Genomic DNA, 22,146 nt, shown 5'->3' with positions numbered 1-22,146 from the left:
AGGGTGATTATTGCAATCTATATATGGTTATAGGGTGATTATTGCAATCTATATATGGTTATAGGGTGATTATTGCAACATATATATGGTTATAGGGTGATTATTGCAACATATATATGGTTATAGGGTGATGATTGCAACCTATATATGGTTATAGGGTGATGATTGCAACCTTTATATGGTTATAGGGTGATGATTGCAACCTATATATGGTTATAGGGTGATTATTGCAACAGTTTCCAAGTTATGATCCCAGGGGCAAGTCCCTTAAGCAGGGGCACATCTGAATGTGTGCATTGAATATAGGTTGATTTTGTATCTTCATGTCCTTGAAACTTACTTTGGTTATAGGATGGGTATCTCAACAGCTTATAACCCAGACGAAAGTCCTCTTACCCAGGCACATGACCCAGGGTTTGTCCGATTTTCATCTCCTTGTGTCCTTCAAATTTATGTATAGTTAATGCATGGGATCTCAACGATTTCTAAGTTATGACCCAGGTGCAACTTTCCCCACCCCTGGAGCAAGACTGAAGATATACATGTAATTCAAAAATCTGTTATATATATTTTGGCCCAGTCCTCTATGATGGCACATGCTAACTTTCAGATCTACATGTATAACTTAGTATTAAAGAATTTGTTTGAGATTTACTGGCCCCCTCTCCCTCAAATTTTAAGGTCATTGTGTACATTTACAGACCACAAGCAGTTATACCCCAAAGTTTCAATTATGTATCTTCAACCATGCAATACTGTTGATGGATGAATGGACATAAGTACAGATTGGCAATACAACATAATCCACACCCTTTTATTCTTAAAAAAATCATAAGGATATTAATATTATTACCAGTAGCTTATCTTACGTATGAAAATTTGTAATTGTTTAATAAAAGTAGTTTTCTCAGTGAGACGGTACAAACCAAAATTTGATTTATATTTGATTGATGGGATGTGAAACATACAAAACACTAATCACAATTTCTCATTACATTCACTCACCTCGACCTGTACTCTGTTCTGTACTTTTTCTCTAGCATTATTTTTAAAGTGTAATTTATAATTTGATTGTTTTTAAAATCTAATTTATATTTTGAATATTTTTAAAATCTAATTTATATTTTGATACTTTAGACCATCCATCTGGCTGTTAACATGAAGTCTCCATATGTAGTGATACCAGAGTTTGGAACATTGCACAGGTATTGTTCTCTTTTTTTGGGTGCATACAATTTAAATATATAGTAATTTTTAATTACTTGTGTAATTTTGGAACTTAAGTTTTAATACCTATTTCAAAGTTGTATTTAATGAGGTTCTGAAATCTTTCATAATTCCTGTAGAGACTAATCTACCTACATAATAATTAATTGACTGCATGTATTTTTTGCAATTAATGGAAATTGATATTCACTGCTTTGATTGAAAATTAGATAAATCAGAACTGTTATATCAAATTGTTGGATGACTCATCCATCTGTACTATGTTAAAAAAATGTTTTTACTTAAAAAAAAATATTCAGGAATGCAGTGATACATAATTCACACCTTATTATTTGTAATTTCAGCTTGATTTTTTATTAAAAAGAGTAGCTTACAAGCAATGTCCCCCTGAAGTGCTACATTTGAATCATATATTCAGTAATGAATTTGCCGAATAATTAAATTTAGTTCTGTTTTGTAGAGGCGGTAATGTGCTGATAGTTGATTTGGGAATGTTGCAGATCAAAAGTGAACTTCAGCCAAAGGATGTTTCTTTGGAGGTAATATCACATCCGTTTTTTCTTTAATTGAATGGTAAATTATTTTTATCATAAAGAGATTATTGTGCTCATAAAAGAATTTGCAGAAATCCTGAAGCATTTATTCTGATGCTATTTTTAAAATACTGATGTGGTTTGACAATACTGGCACTGAGTCAGGATGTATAAACTACTCTGAAGTCACCATTTTTCATGAGATACAAATTTTCATGGGATACCATTTTTTGTAAGATACCAATTTTCATGAGGACCATTTTTTGTGAGATATCAATTTTCATGGAGTACTATTTTTTGTGCTGTACCAAATTTCATTTTCGTACAGTACTAATTTTCATAGGTTTTTTGTTTCTTTAGTAATCAGATTTAAAGACCCAGCAAATAATGTTTCTGCAGACAGGATAGGACCCCTTCTCCAATCCTTGAATTTGCTACTAACTTGAATGTATTTTTTGTGTGCAAAATCATGAAAATCAATACCTATGAAATGAAATAAATTTAGATTATCATGTTTCAAATCAGAATTAACATACAGCAGCTTGCCATGACTGAAGCTGATCCAGAAGTTGAATTTTGGTCAGTGTCAAATTCTGGTACTTTTCACCAAAGACAGTTGAAGTTTGCTACTTTTCCATTTACATTTTATCACAAGCTTACATCTTATTACAATGCTTGACATATATGTGACAATTCAAGCTGACAGTAATGCCAGGCTTATTCCATGTTGTCAGTGCACTTGTCTTAGCGACTTTTACAGTTTGTGAAATTAACAAGACAACAATGTCAGCTGCAGAATTTTCTGATTTCAGATTCTGCCAATGAAAGGCTATTTAACAAGTTTAATCATATATTGTCCCTTAAATTATTTGTAACACATTAAATCTTATCAAAGCAATTGATTAAAACCGCTTTTACTACAACTTCTATTAAGTTATTGTTGCTTAGGCAAGGTGAGACAGATAATGGCCATATTCTGCTCTAGATTTATGGCCCTTGATCTACTCAAGAATACTCTAGCACCAAAATATTCAACCATTTTTGCCTTGAAGCTTTGTCTGAACAAACACCTGGACAAATTTGAGGATAAACACACATATTTATTAGATTTATTAACCATGATAATGATAGAACTGCCATATACAACCATGTGAACACCATTGCTTCCATTTGACCAGTTTAGCTAGCTGTCAAAGCTCATTTAAGTAAGTGTGGACAAGTTTGATGATGAGCATGTTCTTCAGAGTTATGGCCCTTATCATGGGTACCTTTAATTCAATGAACACTGTAGATTCTACATGTATTATTTGATTTCTACCAAGCTTTTTGTGAAGTTTCACCTCAGCAAATGCTCAGTCAAATTTAATGATGAGCACAATTTGCATAATCATACTAGAACTATTGCCCTTGATCATCTTTAATTGGCATTGCAAATACAAAACCATTTAAACTTTCAGCTTCCATATTATTATTAGATTTCAAGCAATTGGTTGTCATCATACCAAGGCTCATATGATTATCATGAGCATGCTTAGCATACATTTCTTAGAGTTAAGGCCTTGCTTATAGTAGCAGAGGCACTGTTAAATCGCAGTCTTATGTACACTCTTGGGTTACACATTTATTATTAGATTTCAACCAAATTTTTTAAGAAGCTTGATCTGAACGGGACAAATTGAATGATGAGCATGTTTTACACCTGTTTCTTACCTTTACGACACTTGAACAACTTATTCTATTCCAATTTGCATACCATCATGTAGGTGAGGTATGTAATAATCATCTGCACCTGTTTCTTACCTATACAACTCTTGAACAACTTAGTATTGATATTACTGATCCACCCAGCCCACATTCAAACCACATTATCGTTTGGATTTTAGTTCATTAGGTAATGTAAATTATAGCCCATTAGATTGCTTGTGCATCACAGTTCTTTACTAATACAATTTATATTCTTTTCCAATTTTGTATAGTATAATGTAGGTGGGGTATGTAGTAATGGTCAGATCCACCCTACAGCTAAAATCTCACAGTTTTTGCTGGACTGTCATGATACTTCATGAATATTATTGTCATCACCAGAAGATGCAAATATCAGCAAGTTACTTTGCACCTGCAATTCTTGTCTAGAGTTCTTGCCCTGTTTATCTTGTGGCAGTGTGTGATACAATGTTTTTAGTGTAACTAGTCCCATATTTTTTTATATATTGCCATTAAACTTGGTAAATATTATGGTCATGATATGAAGATGCACTTTGTGCCACATATTTAGTTAGAATAATTGCCCTTTTCATCTTGTAGCATTGCATGGCACACTAGATATCTCTCTTTTTGTTTTGTAGCTTAATGCAGTGTATTACACAATTTCATTAGCACAAAGAGTCTCAGTTTTTGATGGTTTGCTAAGGTAATTGCTAATTGTAATGTATTTTATGATCATGGCCTGATGATTGGCAGATCACTATGTTCTCACAATAGCTGTTAGAGTTATTGCCCTTTTGTATTGTAGCTGAATGCAATTTATGACACAGTCTCAGACTTTTCCCATGGAACTAGTAAGTTCTGTAGTCATGGCCTGAAGATACATATACTGACAACCACTTTGCTCCCACAAATTTTGTAAGAGTTATTGGCCATTTGTTTTAAAAGCTCAAGGAAGATCATGATACAGTCTCATAAGCAAACTAGCCCTACAGTTTTTATGGATTTCCATGAAACTCAGTATGGGGTGGAGGTGGAGATGTATTTATGTCAGTGAATAACTCACCATTCTTCAGATTCTCACTAAACATGGAAACTTTGTTTAATTACCTGTATTTGGTGAAACTAAATGTCTCATTCTTGGCAATTTGATTCTATCTCTCTCTTTCTCCTTCCCTCTCTGTCATAGAACATGGAGAGTTCAAAATTCCTATAGAAATTATTAATTAGTTAGTGATGGATATTCATTTTAATCATTTAGTTTGAATATCTGTACTGATCAATAAAGAAACCTACATTCTGTTTTATATACATATGTAAATGTATCCAATCCTGGGCTGTTAGTAATGGCCATGGGGTACATTAGCCTGGTTAGTGATATCTTCATCTTAACAATAGTAAGCCCACTGAAAGCAGTAGTTCTATGGTTAGTGATATGTTCTTGATAAAGTTGTATCATAAAAAACCAAACACAAAACATGCCATCCAAGGTTTAAATTACTTTAAATTACTTTCAGGATATCACCATGTCAGAGATAGGGGCCAGGTTGTATGACCAGTTCAATGTTTCTATCACAGATGTTAAAGTACTCCTGGCTGATTCTGGTAAGGGCCCATTTATTTAATTTCAACCCAGTAAATGGGGCACACCCCATGATTTGCTCCTACATTGTGTATAAATATTCAAACAATATACACTGAATCCTGTCTTTGCAAATGACAATTTTTAGACCTTAATATTTGTCCTTTATAGATATTGGATTTAATTATGTATGTGAAATCAAGACAAATGGTTTCTGAATAGGTGTCTTATTTGTTTATGTTACTGGCAAGACAAAAGTGAAAGGCAAGTTTATAATTGAAAACTGCTTTGAGGTTGTAGAAATGTTTTAAAAATATTTTTAATGGTGAATGTTGGATTTATCATTAGGCGAGGACTAAAATAATGGCATTTACTAAAGAGATGCATATTAGAAAACATTCCCTTGAAAATAATTGTCTGCAATTAATATAATCAGTTAGGGGAGGCTATGATCCTTCAACTTGCTTTCCTGTTTGTCATTAGAAGCAGCTGATGGAGGCTGGAACCATGGTGGCTCAGTGGTTAGCTTGCTGGATTTGTGACCAGTAGGGTGTAGGTGTGAATCCTACCATCAGATCAGTCTTGATATGCTACCATGGTTTGTCCAGCAGCAATCTACTTTTACTCCAGTCGCCTTAGCATTAAATAACCTACTTGTGTTACTGTGCCATAAAACATCATCTTATTTAATCTCATCAGAGCAAATTTTAACAAGTATGGCCTTACCAATAGCTGTAATTGACTCCATGTCCACTGTGATGATTGCATGATTTGATGAATATTTGCATTTGCTTGACTAGATAAATACACCACACTTCTATAAGCTGTTTAGAAATTGTTGAATAAAGGGCACACACAATTGTTAACTGTTAGTGTATGAGAAATTGCAGTGAACTCATTTGCAACAAACAGTCAGTAGTCAGTGATGCTGTCTTCTAATTCCCATCTGCCTTACAGGTGATGACTGGCATACAGCCCAAGTTCAGCCCAACTCCCAGTACCATATACTTCCCAGCATGCAGCTGAACATGGACTTTTATAACACCGTGAAACCAGACTACAAGGACCTTCCTCAGTAAGAGATTGATACCCAAACATATTTAAGGCAACCAGCCTGAAACGTTTTCATAAAACTCAATATGAAACTGTATAATATCTTTTTTTGGTCATATGCATTCTCTTTATTGTAAATATCTGATACTTAATTTTCCAGTCACCATATTCTTAAAATTTTTAATTGTTTTCAGTAGTACATAAAATTTGCGGAAATCAGGTATGTTTTTTTTTAAAGAGCCAATGAAGATTAAAATTAAATTTGGTATGTACGGAATAATTTACCTATACTCGGTTGCCAGAATATATGATTGAATAGAAAATTGTTTGGCTGCAAAGTCTTTTCATTTACCCTAATTATCATGTGGATTAACTAAACGTGTTGTCAGTGGTCAGTGATAAAAATAACTGATATTTTCCTGACTTATTTTTGCATGACTTGCAATCACACAGTCAGTGTCCAAACAAAGCATCATCTGTGACATGCAGTGTTTAAAAAAATCTCTGATGCAATAGTTTCACAAGTTTTGTCTTCTGAGTAATTTTAGTTACCAAATTTTTTCAACATAATTCATTTCAAATGCAGTCTGTTTTGATCTTCATACCTTTAGAACCATTAATTATTGGTTACTGCATTTGTATGGGAAAATAAGAATGAACTTTATTTGGATGGATACTGCATGACTCATTTTTTTATTCTACCTAAGGTTAAATTATATTAAAAAAATGCACTACAAGAAACAAAGTAATTGAATTTGCACTGTATTTCAAAATATGTACACAAGTGCAGATTCATCAGTACACATCAACAAGATTAATGCACATATATCTCGACCCATCAAGATTTGAACTAAGTTGCAAGCTTAACATCACTTTCAAAAAGAATTTCTGCTTTTTGCCTACTTAAATTTGAAATTTAGAGTCATATTATGAATGAATGTGCATCACAATGTATTTTCCATCTGGTCTGATGACTGGCATACAGCCCAAGTTCAGCCCAACTCCCAATACCATATACTTCCCTGCATGCAGCTGAACATGGACTTTTATAACACCGTCAAACCATCTGGTCTGGAATTAATGCATTTTGTTGCGTTTATTTCTTCTTCAATTCTAATCAGTTCCTCTGGATTTATTAGTTTTATCAATTGTACACAAAATACATGTGTCTGTAATTTGATCAAGGAGCCTGGGACATGTTTTGACTCAGCTGCATATGTGTTTCTGTTCTGTCATTGAATGTTTGGAATCATACTGTGGGAAAATATGAACTCGTTCAATTGTAATTATGAACAAGACTGCAGAATTTCATTTTCATTTTGAGTGCAATAAATGTGTAATCAAGCTTTAGAACACATGACATTGCTCATGTAATTCAGACTTGCAAAATGAAAGCACATTTTGAGGAAATTCAAGACGCAAAAATGTAAGTACATTTTTGCCAAACTTTTTGTCCTAGCAAAAGAAAATATGTTTATTCGTTTTCACTTGCATGCTTCCCCAGTTTTGTTATGACCTGTCTTCAGTATCATGGCATCTATTGCTAGCCTTAATCCAAAACACTGTATCAACAATGTTAAGGCAGAAAATTGCAAAGTGTCTGGTGTATCACAATGCATTCACCCGGCAAAAATAAGAATTCTTTGCCACCTTGGCTTATTGGCTCTGAGGCTCTTACGTTTCTAACAAGACCTTCATTTCTTTTTTTCCCGGGACCCCGAGTGGCAGAGTGGTCTAAAGTGCTTTCCGTTACGGATCACTGCCATTTCACCGCTCTCTGCATGGGTTTGAGTCTCGGATTCAGCCAATGTGGGTATGTGAGAAAGCATGCCAGTAGCTTCTCATGGGTCAGTGGTTCTTTCTGGGGTTTTCCTGGCTTCTTCCTCCACTATTAATACTGGCCGCCATGTATAGCCTATCGTGTGCTGAAAAATGGCATTAAACCCCACAACAACAATAACAACAATCCTTTGTTCCCCACGAATTTAGTACTTTCACATGGAAAATGTACCTTGTTGTTGTTGTTGTTGTGGGGTTTAACGCCATTTTTCAGCACGATAGGCTATACATGGCGGCCAGTATTAATGGTGGAGGAAGAACCCGGAAAACCCCGGAAAGAACCACCGACCCACGAGAAGCTACTGGCAGGCTTTCTCACATGCCCACATTGGCTGAATCTTAGACTCGAACCGCCGCAGACAGAGGTGAGATGGCAGTGATCCGTAACGAAGAGCGCTTTAGACCACTCGGCCACTCGGGGCCCCGGAAAATGTACCTATCTGACAGGTATGTGATAGCCCTTGCCCTCAGTATGTTTTCTATGCTATTTTTATATACCCCAGAGATCACTGGTCATAGTCTGAACAATTCCATTAACGAAATGTTAAAAACATTTCTCCTAAGTTACTATTTAAATAATCAGAATGGTATTTTCAATACTGTGTCTCACACATTTATTGTGAACATTGTGAATATCATGTTCATTTGTTAGCTTGTTTTAAAATTTCATTTATAACTCGGTACACTCGTCCACATCAATTTATCATCTTTACTTTCAAATACATGAAACAGCTGTTTTGGTTCATCCACAAACAAATCTAATAAACTGAAATCTAAAGTCTACTGCATGAGTGTACAGGGTTTGTTTACAATGTAGTTCCTTTAGGCACACGTGTCATGGACGTGAATGCAATATGAGTGTTCAGTATTGTAAATTACTGCACAATTCTGATATTCTGACAATGTAAAGTTAACAGAGAAAAAAAAGGAGTTTATAATGATACTAATTATAATGTGTGATTTGATTCCTGTGCCGGTCAGAGTGATTTGGCTGATCCATGTCATATTATAGGTGGAGTTGTAGTGTAGGAATAGTTGCAAGCTGATTGGAGCTGAGGACAAGTTTAATTTCAAGTACTCCTGAGTAGTCATATTTACACTCCCAATTTCAGCTCTTTCTGAATATTTGCTAAAAAGTATATACCATTTTTTTTTTCACATTTTCAGAGATACATGTTTGCATTTTCATTTCAGACAGAAAGTGATCACAAATTTACCCAGATTTGAAATCAACATTTCTGACAAACGCCTGCATGTGCTATATAAATTCTTCCGCAACTTCCCATTTCCATCCAGTACCAGTATGGTCACTCTTGCTGAGGATGCAGTTGATGGAGCTAATATTCCTAGGGCTGCTTCTGTTCTGGTAATTTTCTTAAAAGTTTTTTTTTTCCTATTATTTTAATGTTGTTTTTTGAGTTTTGTGAAACCTCAGATGCTTAAAAAACTGAGATGTTTGGATAATCATAAATCTATAGTACCGTTTTTTGGATCATCTCCATTTTGAAATGTTCATTTGTAATCATGTGCTATTTAGGTTATTTGTATGATTTGGATTGTTAAGCTGGTTTTGTTCTTACAGTTTTGTGATGTCAGCTGAACTTGAACATTTGAATTTCTCATGCTGCTTGAGTACATTTTTGTGTATGTTGGAAAACTCCTTTTTGCAGATAATTGGTACATGATTTATGCCCATATTAATTGATCATGAGAATAACTGTAGTATAATTGTAACTGTGTGCAAATTCATAATGGAATAAAGACTTTGAAATCTTTGGTCCAGTCTGTCCCCTTGTTTTTTGTTTTGTTTGTTGTTGTAGGGTTTTAACTGCCTTTTCAACACATTAGTTATATCATGCTGAGAAAATTTAAGCTTAATGCATTTCCATGTAGCTGATCCATTGCTGGTCTGGGCAGGTATTGAACATTTGACCCTTGAATTTCAGGTCCAGTGCTATACTGACTGAATTACTGTGGCTACCTTGTACTCTTACAAATGTTTGCATTCCCATTGTTAGGACAGATGCCCAGTCTGCAGAAATGATTCACTTCAGATGGAGCATCCACTTAGAAGAAAACTGCCTCAGAAAGGAATATTGCAACCATTTAGCTTGCACATTTGCAGACAGGTTGTCCTAACTTGCCTGACACTTCAAACAGGCAGAGTCAGTCATTCAGTACTTTATATATATATATATATATATATATATGTATGTATGTATGTATGTATGTATGTATGTATGTATGTATGTATGTATGTATGTATGTATGTATGTATGTATGTGCATGCTATCAGGATAGATTATCATGTGCCATGGATACTGAGGTTGGAGCATGCTATCAGGATAGATTACCATGTGCCATGGATACTGAGGTTGGAGCATGCTATCAGGTCAGATAATCATGTAACATTTATACTGAGGTTGGAGCATGCTGACAGGTGAGATTATCATGTGCCATGGATACTGAGGTTGGAGCATGCTATCAGGATAGATTACCATGTGCCATGGATACTGAGGTTGGAGCGTGCTATCAGGTCAGATAATCATGTAACATTTATACTGAGGTTGGAGCATGCTATCAGGATAGATTACCATGAGCCATGGATACTGAGATTGGAGCATGCTATCAGGATAGATTACCATGTGCCATGGATACTGAGGTTGGAGCATGCTATCAGGTCAGATAATCATGTAGCATTTATACTGAGGTTGGAGCATGCTATCAGGATAGATTACCATGTGCCATGGGTACTGAGGTTGGAGCATGCTAACAGGTCAGAGAGTCATGTGCCATGGATACTTACTAGGTTTCAAATTATGTCTATTTTACCATGTTTCAGAATCTAAGAGAATGTCAGTTGGAACCATCTGTTGCTCAATTGAAGAGGATTAGGCGAGCTGTACTAGGGCGCCACTTAGTGGATGACACTAAAACTTCAGCTAAGAAGGATGATGAAATAGTAGTTAGACAATGGTCAGGTAAATATTAATAATTCTGCCAGAGGAAAAACAGACTATTGGTTGTACAATATCAAAATAAAAGAATTATACTATTTTTATCCTGTAAATAAATAAAAAAGGAAGGAATGGAGTAGAAAGGGTTTGAAAAATATTGCATCTTTTCCAGTTTACATATTTACAGCAAAATGCATATGTTGTTGCTTTAGTTTAATTAATACACTGTTTATGTGAAAAGTGTGAAACTATTGTTAGATTCTTAAAAACTGTCATTTGTAAAATGTAATTACTGTAGATATAGACCATTTTAACAGTGGCACAAATATGGAGTGCAGAATTAGCACAAATTAAGAATTCAGGCTGATGAATTATAAACAAGCATGGAATGAAATGCAGATGCATTTCATGAATAGATTATTTTCACCCTGCTTCAGAATTACCGTGGTTGAAACCCTTTTGTATGTTAACCAGGCTTATAAAACAGCCTCTAATATTGAAACCCTTTTGTATGTTAACCAGGCTTATAAAACAACCTCTAATATTGAAACCCTTTTGTGTGTTAAACAGGCTTATAAAACAACCTCTAATATTGAAACCCTTTTGTGTGTTAACCAGGCTTATAAAACAGCCTCTAATATTGAAACCCTTTTGTATGTTAACCAGGCTTATAAAACAGCCTCTAATATTGAAACCCTTTTGTGTGTTAACCAGGCTTATAAAACAACCTCTAATATTGAAACCCTTTTGTATGTTAACCAGGCTTATAAAACAGCCTCTAATATTGAAACACTTTTGTATGTTAACCAGGCTTAAAGACAGAACCTAAAATATTGAAACCCTTTTGTGTGTTTACCAGGCTTATAAAACAACCTCTAATATTGAAACCCTTTTGTATGTTAACCAGGCTTATAAAACAACCTCTAATACTGAAACACTTTTGTATGTTAACCAGGCTTAAAGACAGAACCTAAAATATTGAAACCCTTTTGTGTGTTTACCAGGCTTATAAAACAACCTCTAATATTGAAACCCTTTTATATGTTAACCAAGCTTATAAAACATCCTCTAATATTGAACTCTTTTGTATGTTAACCAAGCTTATAAAACAACCTCTAATATTGAAACCCTTTTATATGTTAGCCAGGCTTATAAAACAGAACCTCTAATATTGAAACCCTTTTGTATGTTGACCAGGCTTATAAAACAACCTCTAATATTGAAATCCTTTTGTATGTTAACCAGGCTTATAAAACAACCTCTAATATTGAAACCCTTTTGTATATTAACCAGGCTTATAAAACAACCTCTAATATTGAAACCCTTTTGTATGTCAACCAGGCTTATAAAAAAATCTCTACTATTGAAACCTTTTTGTATATTAACCAGGCTTATAAAACAACCTCTAATATTGAACCCTTTCACATGTTAACCCTTTACCTCATGCTAGCACCTTTGGACACCTCTACTCCATTTACATGGAAGCATCTTTTGACGCCTGCTGTAAACGTCAGCCATTTTAAGCGGGTTTTCGTAGCACCACCTTCAGGGGAAAACCCCCTATTAGATACTACATTCATTTCTGCAAATGACAATTACATTAGATCACGTGGTCATTGTTTATTCTCTGGTTGAAATCTGCTATTTAAAGTAACTGGGTCGTAATCTCCAGTCTCCAAAATAGAGGTCGCAGATTTAATTCAGTACTTACAAAGTTTTCATGATTAGAATCACAACTGTGAAAGCTTCAGTAACTTAGCTAAAGGCTCTGATATTGATGTAGGCAGCAATTAGTTTTTATAAATTATCGAATTCAGATGACTTAGTGATGTAGACGCCGACAAAAACTTGTAAATTTCGAGTATGAGAAATGGCAGCTACAGTTGGTCACACGGCTTCACTGACTTGATAGTGAACGAGTTCTCTCAAGATTTTAAAGTACATAAAAAATTCTTCTGTGAAAAATAATTACATAGCTATAACAATCGGACTTTACTCTTAAATTTTTTCACACATAATAGATGTGAACCAAAAATTTAAAAGGGTTCAAATTACTGTTAAACGTAACATACACTACATTGCTTAACAGTTAACAGGCAGGTCTATTCGTATGGAGTCGAATAGGTAACAGTTGTTCTATTTATAGCGCATTGCTCTGGGTAGCTTTGCTCTATGAGGTAAAGGGTTAACCAGGCTGAAAAAAAACAGAACCTCTAATATTTAAACTCATTTGTATGTTTACTAGGCTTATAAAACAACCTCTAATATTGAAACCCTTTTGCAGGTTAACCAGGCTCATAAGACAGAACCTCTAATAAGCCATGTCATTGTTTTTATCTAAGTAAACATAAAAAATAACTCTCATTGATGTGATGACATCATCATCAGTGGTTGTATCAGTATGCAATATTTATTTGAACTTGAGCAAATAAGACATACAGCTTACTGACACATACTCAATACCAGTATTTGTACAAATTTCAGTTAAAGTTATATTTTAATCTTTTGTTGATCAGATTAAAACCAGATATCATATACAGAATAATACATCAATTGTGCATTATACAACTTTTTTTCCACAGATATGGCTGATATGCCAAGAATCAGTAGGGATGAACAGGAGGAAGAAGACTTTAGTAGGTTAGTATCCATCATAGGAAAGTATAAAAAGCTCAGAATCTTGGTTGCAACAGAGTCCTACATCATAGTTAAACAGAGTCCTAAATCATGGTTAAAAGAGTCCTGAATCATGGTTAAACAGAGTCCTAAATCATGGTTAAACAGAGTCCTAAACCATGGTTTTACAGAAACCAGAGCTATCAAAATTTACCTAGATTGTTGGAGCTGAAAATGGCATACATATATCATCAATAACTTTGCAGATGTTTTATTTGGATGTTTCAAGTAAATTATGTATTTTAGTCTAGAATGATAAGTTTTTTTTTATATCTCAATTGGTCAACCAATAATTTGATTTTAGTTTCAGTGAAGTCAAACCTGTAGATGATGATTCATCAGGAAGCAACAACATTAATATCCTGCTGCGGTTCAATATACGTGAAATGGTTGTACAGTTGAACAGGTCTTTTGACAAACTGGAGAAGCCATACCTTATGTTCCGTGCTGATAGACTTCACTTGGATGCAGCCATCACAGCTCATGGTGTTGTTGCTCATTCCAGTCTTGGATCTGTACAGCTGGTGGACAAGATGCACATTGGTAGATCATGATCTTTTCTGGTTTTATTACATACCCTTGTATTACATACCCATGTATTACATACCCCTGTATTACATACCCATGTATTACATACCCCTGTATTACATACCCATGTATTACATACCTGTGTATTACATACCCATGTATTACATACCCCTGCATTACATAGCCATGTATTACATAGCCATTCACTACATACCCATGCATTACATACCCATGTATTACATACCCATGTATTACATAGCCATTCACTACATACCCATGTATTACATACCCATGTATTACATACCCCTGCATTACATACCCATGCATTACATACCCATGTATTACATAGCCATTCACTACATACCCATGCATTACATACCCATTCATTACATACCCATGCATTACATACCCCTGCATTACATACCCATGTATTACATACCCATGTATTACATACCCATGCATTACATACCCATGTATTACATAGCCATGTATTACATACCCATGTATTACATACCCATGCATTACATACCCATGTATTACATAACCCTGCATTACATAGCCATGTATTACATACCCCTGCATTACATAGCCATGTATTACATAGCCATTCATTACATACCCATTCATTACATACCCATGCATTACATACCCCTGCATTACATAGCCATGTATTACATAGCCATTCATTACATACCCATTCATTACATACCCATGCATTACATACCCCTGCATTACATAGCCATGTATTACATACCTGTGTATTACATAGCCATGTATTACATACCCCTGCATTACATAGCCATGTATTACATAGCCATTCACTACATACCCATGCATTACATACCCATGTATTACATACCCATGTATTACATAGCCATTCACTACATACCCATGTATTACATACCCATGTATTACATACCCCTGCATTACATACCCATGCATTACATACCCATGTATTACATAGCCATTCACTACATACCCATGCATTACATACCCATTCATTACATACCCATGCATTACATACCCCTGCATTACATACCCATGTATTACATACCCATGTATTACATACCCATGCATTACATACCCATGTATTACATAGCCATGTATTACATACCCATGTATTACATACCCATGCATTACATACCCATGTATTACATAACCCTGCATTACATAGCCATGTATTACATACCCCTGCATTACATAGCCATGTATTACATAGCCATTCATTACATACCCATTCATTACATACCCATGCATTACATACCCCTGCATTACATAGCCATGTATTACATAGCCATTCATTACATACCCATTCATTACATACCCATGCATTACATACCCCTGCATTACATAGCCATGTATTACATACCTGTGTATTACATAGCCATGTATTACATACCCCTGCATTACATAGCCATGTATTACATAGCCATTCATTACATACCCATGCATTACATACCCATGTATTACATAACCCTGCATTACATAGCCATGTATTACATACCCATGCATTACATAGCCATGTATTACATAGCCATTCATTACATACCCATTCATTACATACCCATTCATTACATACCCATGTATTACATAACCCTGCATTACATAGCCATGTATTACATACCCCTGCATTACATAGCCATGTATTACATAGCCATTCATTACATACCCATTCATTACATAGCCATGCATTACATACCCCTGCATTACATACCCATGTATTACATACCCCTGTATTACATACCCATGTATTACATACCCCTGTATTACATACCCATGTATTACATACCTGTGTCTTACATACCCATGTATTACATAGCCATTCATTACATACCCATTCATTACATAGCCATTCACTACATACCCATGCATTACATACCCATGCATTACATACCCATGTATTACATACCCATGTATTACATACCCATGTATTACATACCCCTGCATTACATACCCATGTATTACATACCCATGCATTACATAGCCATTCACTACATACCCATGTATTACATAGCCATTCACTACATACCCATGCATTACATACCCATGTATTACATAGCCATTCACTACATACCCATGCATTACATACCCCTGCATTACATAGCCATGCATTACATACCCCTGCATTACATAGCCATGTATTACATACCCATTCATTACATAGCCATGCATTACATACCCCTGCATTACATACCCCTGCATTACATAGCCATGTATTACATAGCCATGCATTACATACCCATGTATTATATACACATATATTACATACACATGTATTACATACACATGCATTACATACCCATGTATTACATAGCCATTCATTACATAGCCATGTATTACATACCCATTCATTACATAGCCATGTATTACATACCCATGCCTTAATTATCCATGCTTTACATACCCATGTATTGCATACCCATTCATTACATACCCATGTATTACATACCCATGCATTACAAAGCCATGTATTACATGCATTACATACCCATGTATTACATAGCCATGCATTACATAACCATGCATTACATAGCTATGTATTACATACCCATGCATTACATACCCATGCATTACATACACATGCATTACATAGCCATGTATTACATTGCCATGTATTACATACCCCTGAATTACATAGCCATGTATTACATACCCATGCATTATACACCCATGTATTACATACCCAAGCATTACATAGCCATGTATTACATACCCATGTATAAAACTCCTTTTTTCGCTGACTCAGAACACAAATGCAGTTTTGTGTATGCATCAAGTGCATTAGTTGAAAGTGAGATATGTAGGTATCACCTAAGGATCTGCTTGTGTAAAATAAATGCTCAATACTGCTTGTGGAAAGTAAATGCTCAATACTGCTTGTGGAAAATAAATGCTCAATACTGCTCAAACTGATCTGATCAGTACATTATGACATCATCTACAGGAAGAGTAATACAGGTCATTTATGCATTCAGTACTGACTATTTGAGAAGCAGGTGTCATCGTTTAGAATTGTATTACACATGTAGTGTAAGCCTTAATCTAATTAGTTTTGTAATATCACTTGACAGTAAAAGTAATCAGGTATTCCGTACTGGATTAGAACTGATACACACATTCACTAGGGTTTATGTTCCATGGGAAACTTACTCTCAGGGCAGCTTTTACTCCCCTTCCTAGCTGTATTGATGTCTTGTATTTAATAAGTGTAGAATGCCTTCTGTGGTTATTCTTCAATAACATTACAAAACACCTTTAAATGGAGATTATTCACTCTGTTTGGATCCTCCTTTATCTATATTACTTTGGATGGTCATTATTTACATGTCCCAATGATAAATTACATGGACATTTTTGGACAAGGTCATCCTAAAGGTGTGATCTGGAACAGAGTTATCAGGATAGTATATTGCATGCTTTGATATTACAATGTGTTGAAAATACATACCGTACTACCCAATATACGTGCTCTTGTTTTGATCCAGTTTGGTGCCTGGCCACCATTGTAAAAGTCCATTGTGATTAAAAATTTTGTTGGGAAGTTTCTTGAAGGCATTTGTGGTGCAAAGCAGTCATTAATCAGGATTGAATAGGCTTTGTTTAAACTATATTAGTATTAACTTTTAGAACAGCAATTAATATTTAATTTAAAGACTAGTAAATGTACCTGTGTACATGACCACATCAACATAAAATGTACAGTATGACATCGTCAATATCATGTCACTTGTTTTGTATCACAGAACATTGATGTCTGGTGGCCATTGGGTATAAAGTCTGGTGGCCATTGGGTATAAAGACTGGTGGCCATTGGGTATAAAGACTGATGGCCATTGGGTATAAAGTCTGGTGGCCATTGGGTATAAAGACTGGTGGCCATTGGGTATAAAGACTGGTGGCCATTGGGTAATAAAGACTGGTGGCCATTGGGTATAAAGACTGGTGGCCATTGGGTATAAAGACTGGTGGCCATTGGGTATAAAGACTGATGGCCATTGGGTATAAAGACTGGTGGCCATTGGGTATAAAGACTGGTGGCCATTGGGTATAAAGACTGATGGCCATTGGGTATAAAGACTGATGGCCATTGGGTATAAAGTCTGGTGGCCATTGGGTATAAAGACTGGTGGCCTTTGGGTATAAAGACTGGTGGCCATTGGGTATAAAGACTGATGGCCATTGGGTATAAAGACTGATGGCCATTGGGTATAAAGACTGATGGCCATTGGGTATAAAGTCTGGTGGCCATTGGGTATAAAGACTGGTGGCCATTGGGTATAAAGATTGGTGGCCATTGGGTATAAAGACTGATGGCCATTGGGTATAAAGACTGGTGGCCATTGGGTATAAAGACTGATGTCCATTGTGTATAAAGACTGATGGCCATTGGGTATAATTACTGGTGGCCATTGGGTATAAAGACTGGTGGCCATTGTGTATAAAGACTGATGGCCATTGGGTATAAAGACTGATGGCCATTGGGTATAAAGACTGGTGGCCATTGGGTATAAAGACTGGTGGCCATTGGGTATAAAGACTGGTGGCCATTGGGTATAAAGACTGATGGCCATTGGGTATAAAGACTGATGGCCATTGGGTATAAAGACTGATGGCCATTGGGTATAAAGACTGGTGGCCATTGGGTATAAAGACTGATGGCCATTGGGTATAAAGACTGGTGGCCATTGTGTATAAAGACTGATGGCCATTGGGTATAAAGACTGATGGCCATTGGGTATAAAGACTGGTGGCCATTGGGTATAAAGACTGATGGCCATTGTGTATAAAGACTGATGGCCATTGGGTATAATTACTGGTGGCCATTGGGTATAAAGACTGGTGGCCATTGGGTATAAAGACTGATGGCCATTGTGTATAAAGACTGATGGCCATTGGGTATAAAGTCTGGTGGCCATTGGGTATAAAGACTGGTGGCCATTGGGTATAAAGACTGGTGGCCATTGGGTATAAAGACTGGTGGCCATTGGGTATAAAGACTGATGGCCATTGGGTATAAAGACTGATGGCCATTGGGTATAAAGACTGATGGCCATTGTGTATAAAGACTGATGGCCATTGTGTATAAAGACTGATAGCCATTGGGTATAAAGACTGATGGCCATTGGGTATAAAGACTGATGGCCATTGGGTATAAAGACTGATGGCCATTGTGTATAAAGACTGATGGCCATTGGGTATAAAGACTGGTGGCCATTGTGTATAAAGACTGATGGCCATTGGGTATAAAGACTGATGGCCATTGGGTATAAAGACTGGTGGCCATTGTGTATAAAGACTGATGGCCATTGGGTATAAAGACTGATGGCCATTGGGTATAAAGTCTGGTGGCCATTGGGTATAAAGACTGATGGCCATTGTGTATGAAGTCTGGTGGCCATTGTGTATAAAGACTGATGGCCATTGGGTATAAAGTCTGGGGGCCATTGGGTATAAAGACTGATGGCCATTGGGTATAAAGACTGGTGGCCATTGTGTATAAAGACTGATGGCCATTGGGTATAAAGACTGATGGCCATTGGGTATAAAGACTGGTGGCCATTGGGTATAAAGACTGATGGCCATTGGGTATAAAGACTGATGGCCATTGGGTATAAAGACTGGTGGCCATTGTGTATAAAGACTGATGGCCACTGGGTATAAAGACTGATGGCCATTGGGTATAAAGACTGATGGCCATTGGGTATAAAGTCTGGTGGCCATTGGGTATAAAGACTGATGGCCACTGGGTATAAAGACTGATGTCCATTGGGTATAAAGACTGATGGCCACTGGGTATAAAGACTGATGGCCACTGGGTATAAAGACTGATGGCCATTGGGTATAAAGACTGATGGCCATTGTGTATAAAGACTGATGGCCATTGTGTATAAAGACTGATGGCCATTGGGTATAAAGACTGATGGCCATTAGCTATAAAGACTGATGGCCATTGTGTATAAAGACTGATGGGCATTGGGTATAAAGACTGGTGGCCATTGGGTATAAAGACTGATGGCCATTGGGTATAAAGACTGATGGCCATTGGGTATAAAGACTGATGGCCATTAGGTATAAAGACTGGTGGCCATTGAGTATAAAGACTGATGGCCATTGGGTATAAAGACTGATGGCTGTTGGTTATAAAGACTGATGGCCATTGGGTATAAAGACTGATGGCCATTGTGTATAAAGACTGATGGCCATTGTGTATAAAGACTGATGGCCATTGGGTATAAAGACTGATGGCCACTGGGTATAAAGACTGATGGCCATTGTGTATAAAGACTGATGGCCATTGGGTATAAAGACTGATGGCTGTTGGTTATAAAGACTGATGGCCATTGTGTATAAAGACTGATGGCCATTGTGTATAAAGACTGATGGCCATTGTGTATAAAGACTGATGGCCATTGGGTATAAAGACTGATGGCCATTGGGTATAAAGACTGATGGCCACTGTGTATAAAGACTGATGGCCATTGTGTATAAAGACTGATGGGCATTGGGTATAAAGACTGGTGGCCATTGGGTATAAAGACTGATGGCCATTGGGTATAAAGACTGATGGCCATTGAGTATAAAGACTGATGGCCATTGGGTATAAAGACTGATGGCCGTTGGTTATAAAGACTGATGGTCATTGGGTATAAAGACTGATGGCCATTGTGTATAAAGACTGATGGCCATTGTGTATAAAGACTGATGGCCATTGGGTATAAAGACTGATGGCCATTGTGTATAAAGACTGATGGCCATTGGGTATAAAGACTGATGGCCATTGGGTATAAAGACTGATGGCCACTGGGTATAAAGACTGATGGCCATTGTGTATAAAGACTGATGGCCATTGGGTATAAAGACTGATGGCCATTGGTTATAAAGACTGGTGGCCATTGGGTATAAATGATGGCCATTGGGTATAAAGACTGATGGCCATTGGGTATAAAGACTGATGGCCATTGTGTATAAAGACTGATGGCCATTGTGTATAAAGACTGATGGCCATTGTGTATAAAGACTGATGGCCATTGGGTATAAAGACTGATGGCCATTGGTTATAAAGACTGATGGCCATTGGGTATAAAGACTGATGGCCATTGTGTATAAAGACTGATGGCCATTGTATATAAAGACTGATGGCCATTGGGTATAAAGACTGATGGCCATTGTGTATAAAGACTGATGGCCATTGTGTATAAAGACTGATAGCCATTGGGTATAAAGACTGATGGCCATTGGGTGGCCATTGGGTATAAAGACTGATGGCCATTGGGTATAAAGACTGATGGCCGTTGGTTATAAAGACTGATGGCCATTGGGTATAAAGACTGATGGCCATTGTGTATAAAGACTGATGGCCATTGTGTATAAAGACTGATGGCCATTGGGTATAAAGACTGATGGCTATTGGGTATAAAGACTGATGGCCACTGGGTATAAAGACTGATGGCCATTGTGTATAAAGACTGATGGCCATTGGATATAAAGACTGATGGCCATTGGTTATAAAGACTGATGGCCATTGGGTATAAAGACTGATGGCCATTGGGTATAAAGACTGATGGCCATTGGGTATAAAGACTGATGGCCATTGGGTATAAAGACTGATGGCCATTGGGTATAAAGACTGGTGGCCATTGGGTATGAAGTCTGGGGGTCATTGGGTATGAAGTCTGGTGGCCATTGGAATATAAAGACTGATGGCCATTGGGTATGAAGTCTGGGGGCCTATGGGTATTAAGTCTGGGGGCCATTGCATATGAAGTCTGGGGGGCCATTGGGTATGAAGTCTGGTGGCCATTGGGTATGAAGTCTGGGGGCCATTGGGTATGAAGTCTGGTGGCCATTGTGTATAAAGACTGGTGGCCATTGGGTATGAAGACTGGTGGCCATTGGGTATGAAGTCTGGTGGCCATTGGGTATAAAGACTGGGGGCCATTGGGTATACAGACTGATGGCCATTGGGTATGAAGTCTGGTGGCCATTGGGTATAAATTGGCATTTGTGTCTGATTAAGTAATCATCAAGAAAAATGCTATAAAATAAT

At 36.6% G+C, this 22,146-nt stretch overlaps 1 protein-coding gene across 1 annotated transcript in view; it reads left to right on the top strand.

The window, feature by feature from the left end:
• Positions 1-22,146, top strand: part of LOC149801160 (intermembrane lipid transfer protein VPS13A-like) — a 354,720-nt gene that overhangs the window by 88,129 nt on the left and 244,445 nt on the right. Inside the window, exons 18-25 of the mRNA XM_089956772.1 lie at positions 1,138-1,205; positions 1,688-1,766; positions 4,982-5,069; positions 6,004-6,121; positions 9,133-9,304; positions 10,781-10,919; positions 13,478-13,535; positions 13,876-14,114. Of these exons, the coding sequence (XP_089812898.1) occupies positions 1,138-1,205; positions 1,688-1,766; positions 4,982-5,069; positions 6,004-6,121; positions 9,133-9,304; positions 10,781-10,919; positions 13,478-13,535; positions 13,876-14,114 (961 nt within the window). The remainder of the gene's footprint in view (positions 1-1,137; positions 1,206-1,687; positions 1,767-4,981; positions 5,070-6,003; positions 6,122-9,132; positions 9,305-10,780; positions 10,920-13,477; positions 13,536-13,875; positions 14,115-22,146) is intronic.

This window comes from Sinohyriopsis cumingii, chromosome 4 (genome assembly GCF_028554795.1).
Source record: "Sinohyriopsis cumingii isolate HCF-2022 chromosome 4, ASM2855479v2, whole genome shotgun sequence".
Taxonomy (NCBI): Eukaryota; Metazoa; Mollusca; class Bivalvia; order Unionida; family Unionidae; genus Sinohyriopsis; species Sinohyriopsis cumingii.
Note: the sequence above shows the minus strand (reverse complement) of the source record. Positions and strands in the feature narration are given on the sequence as shown.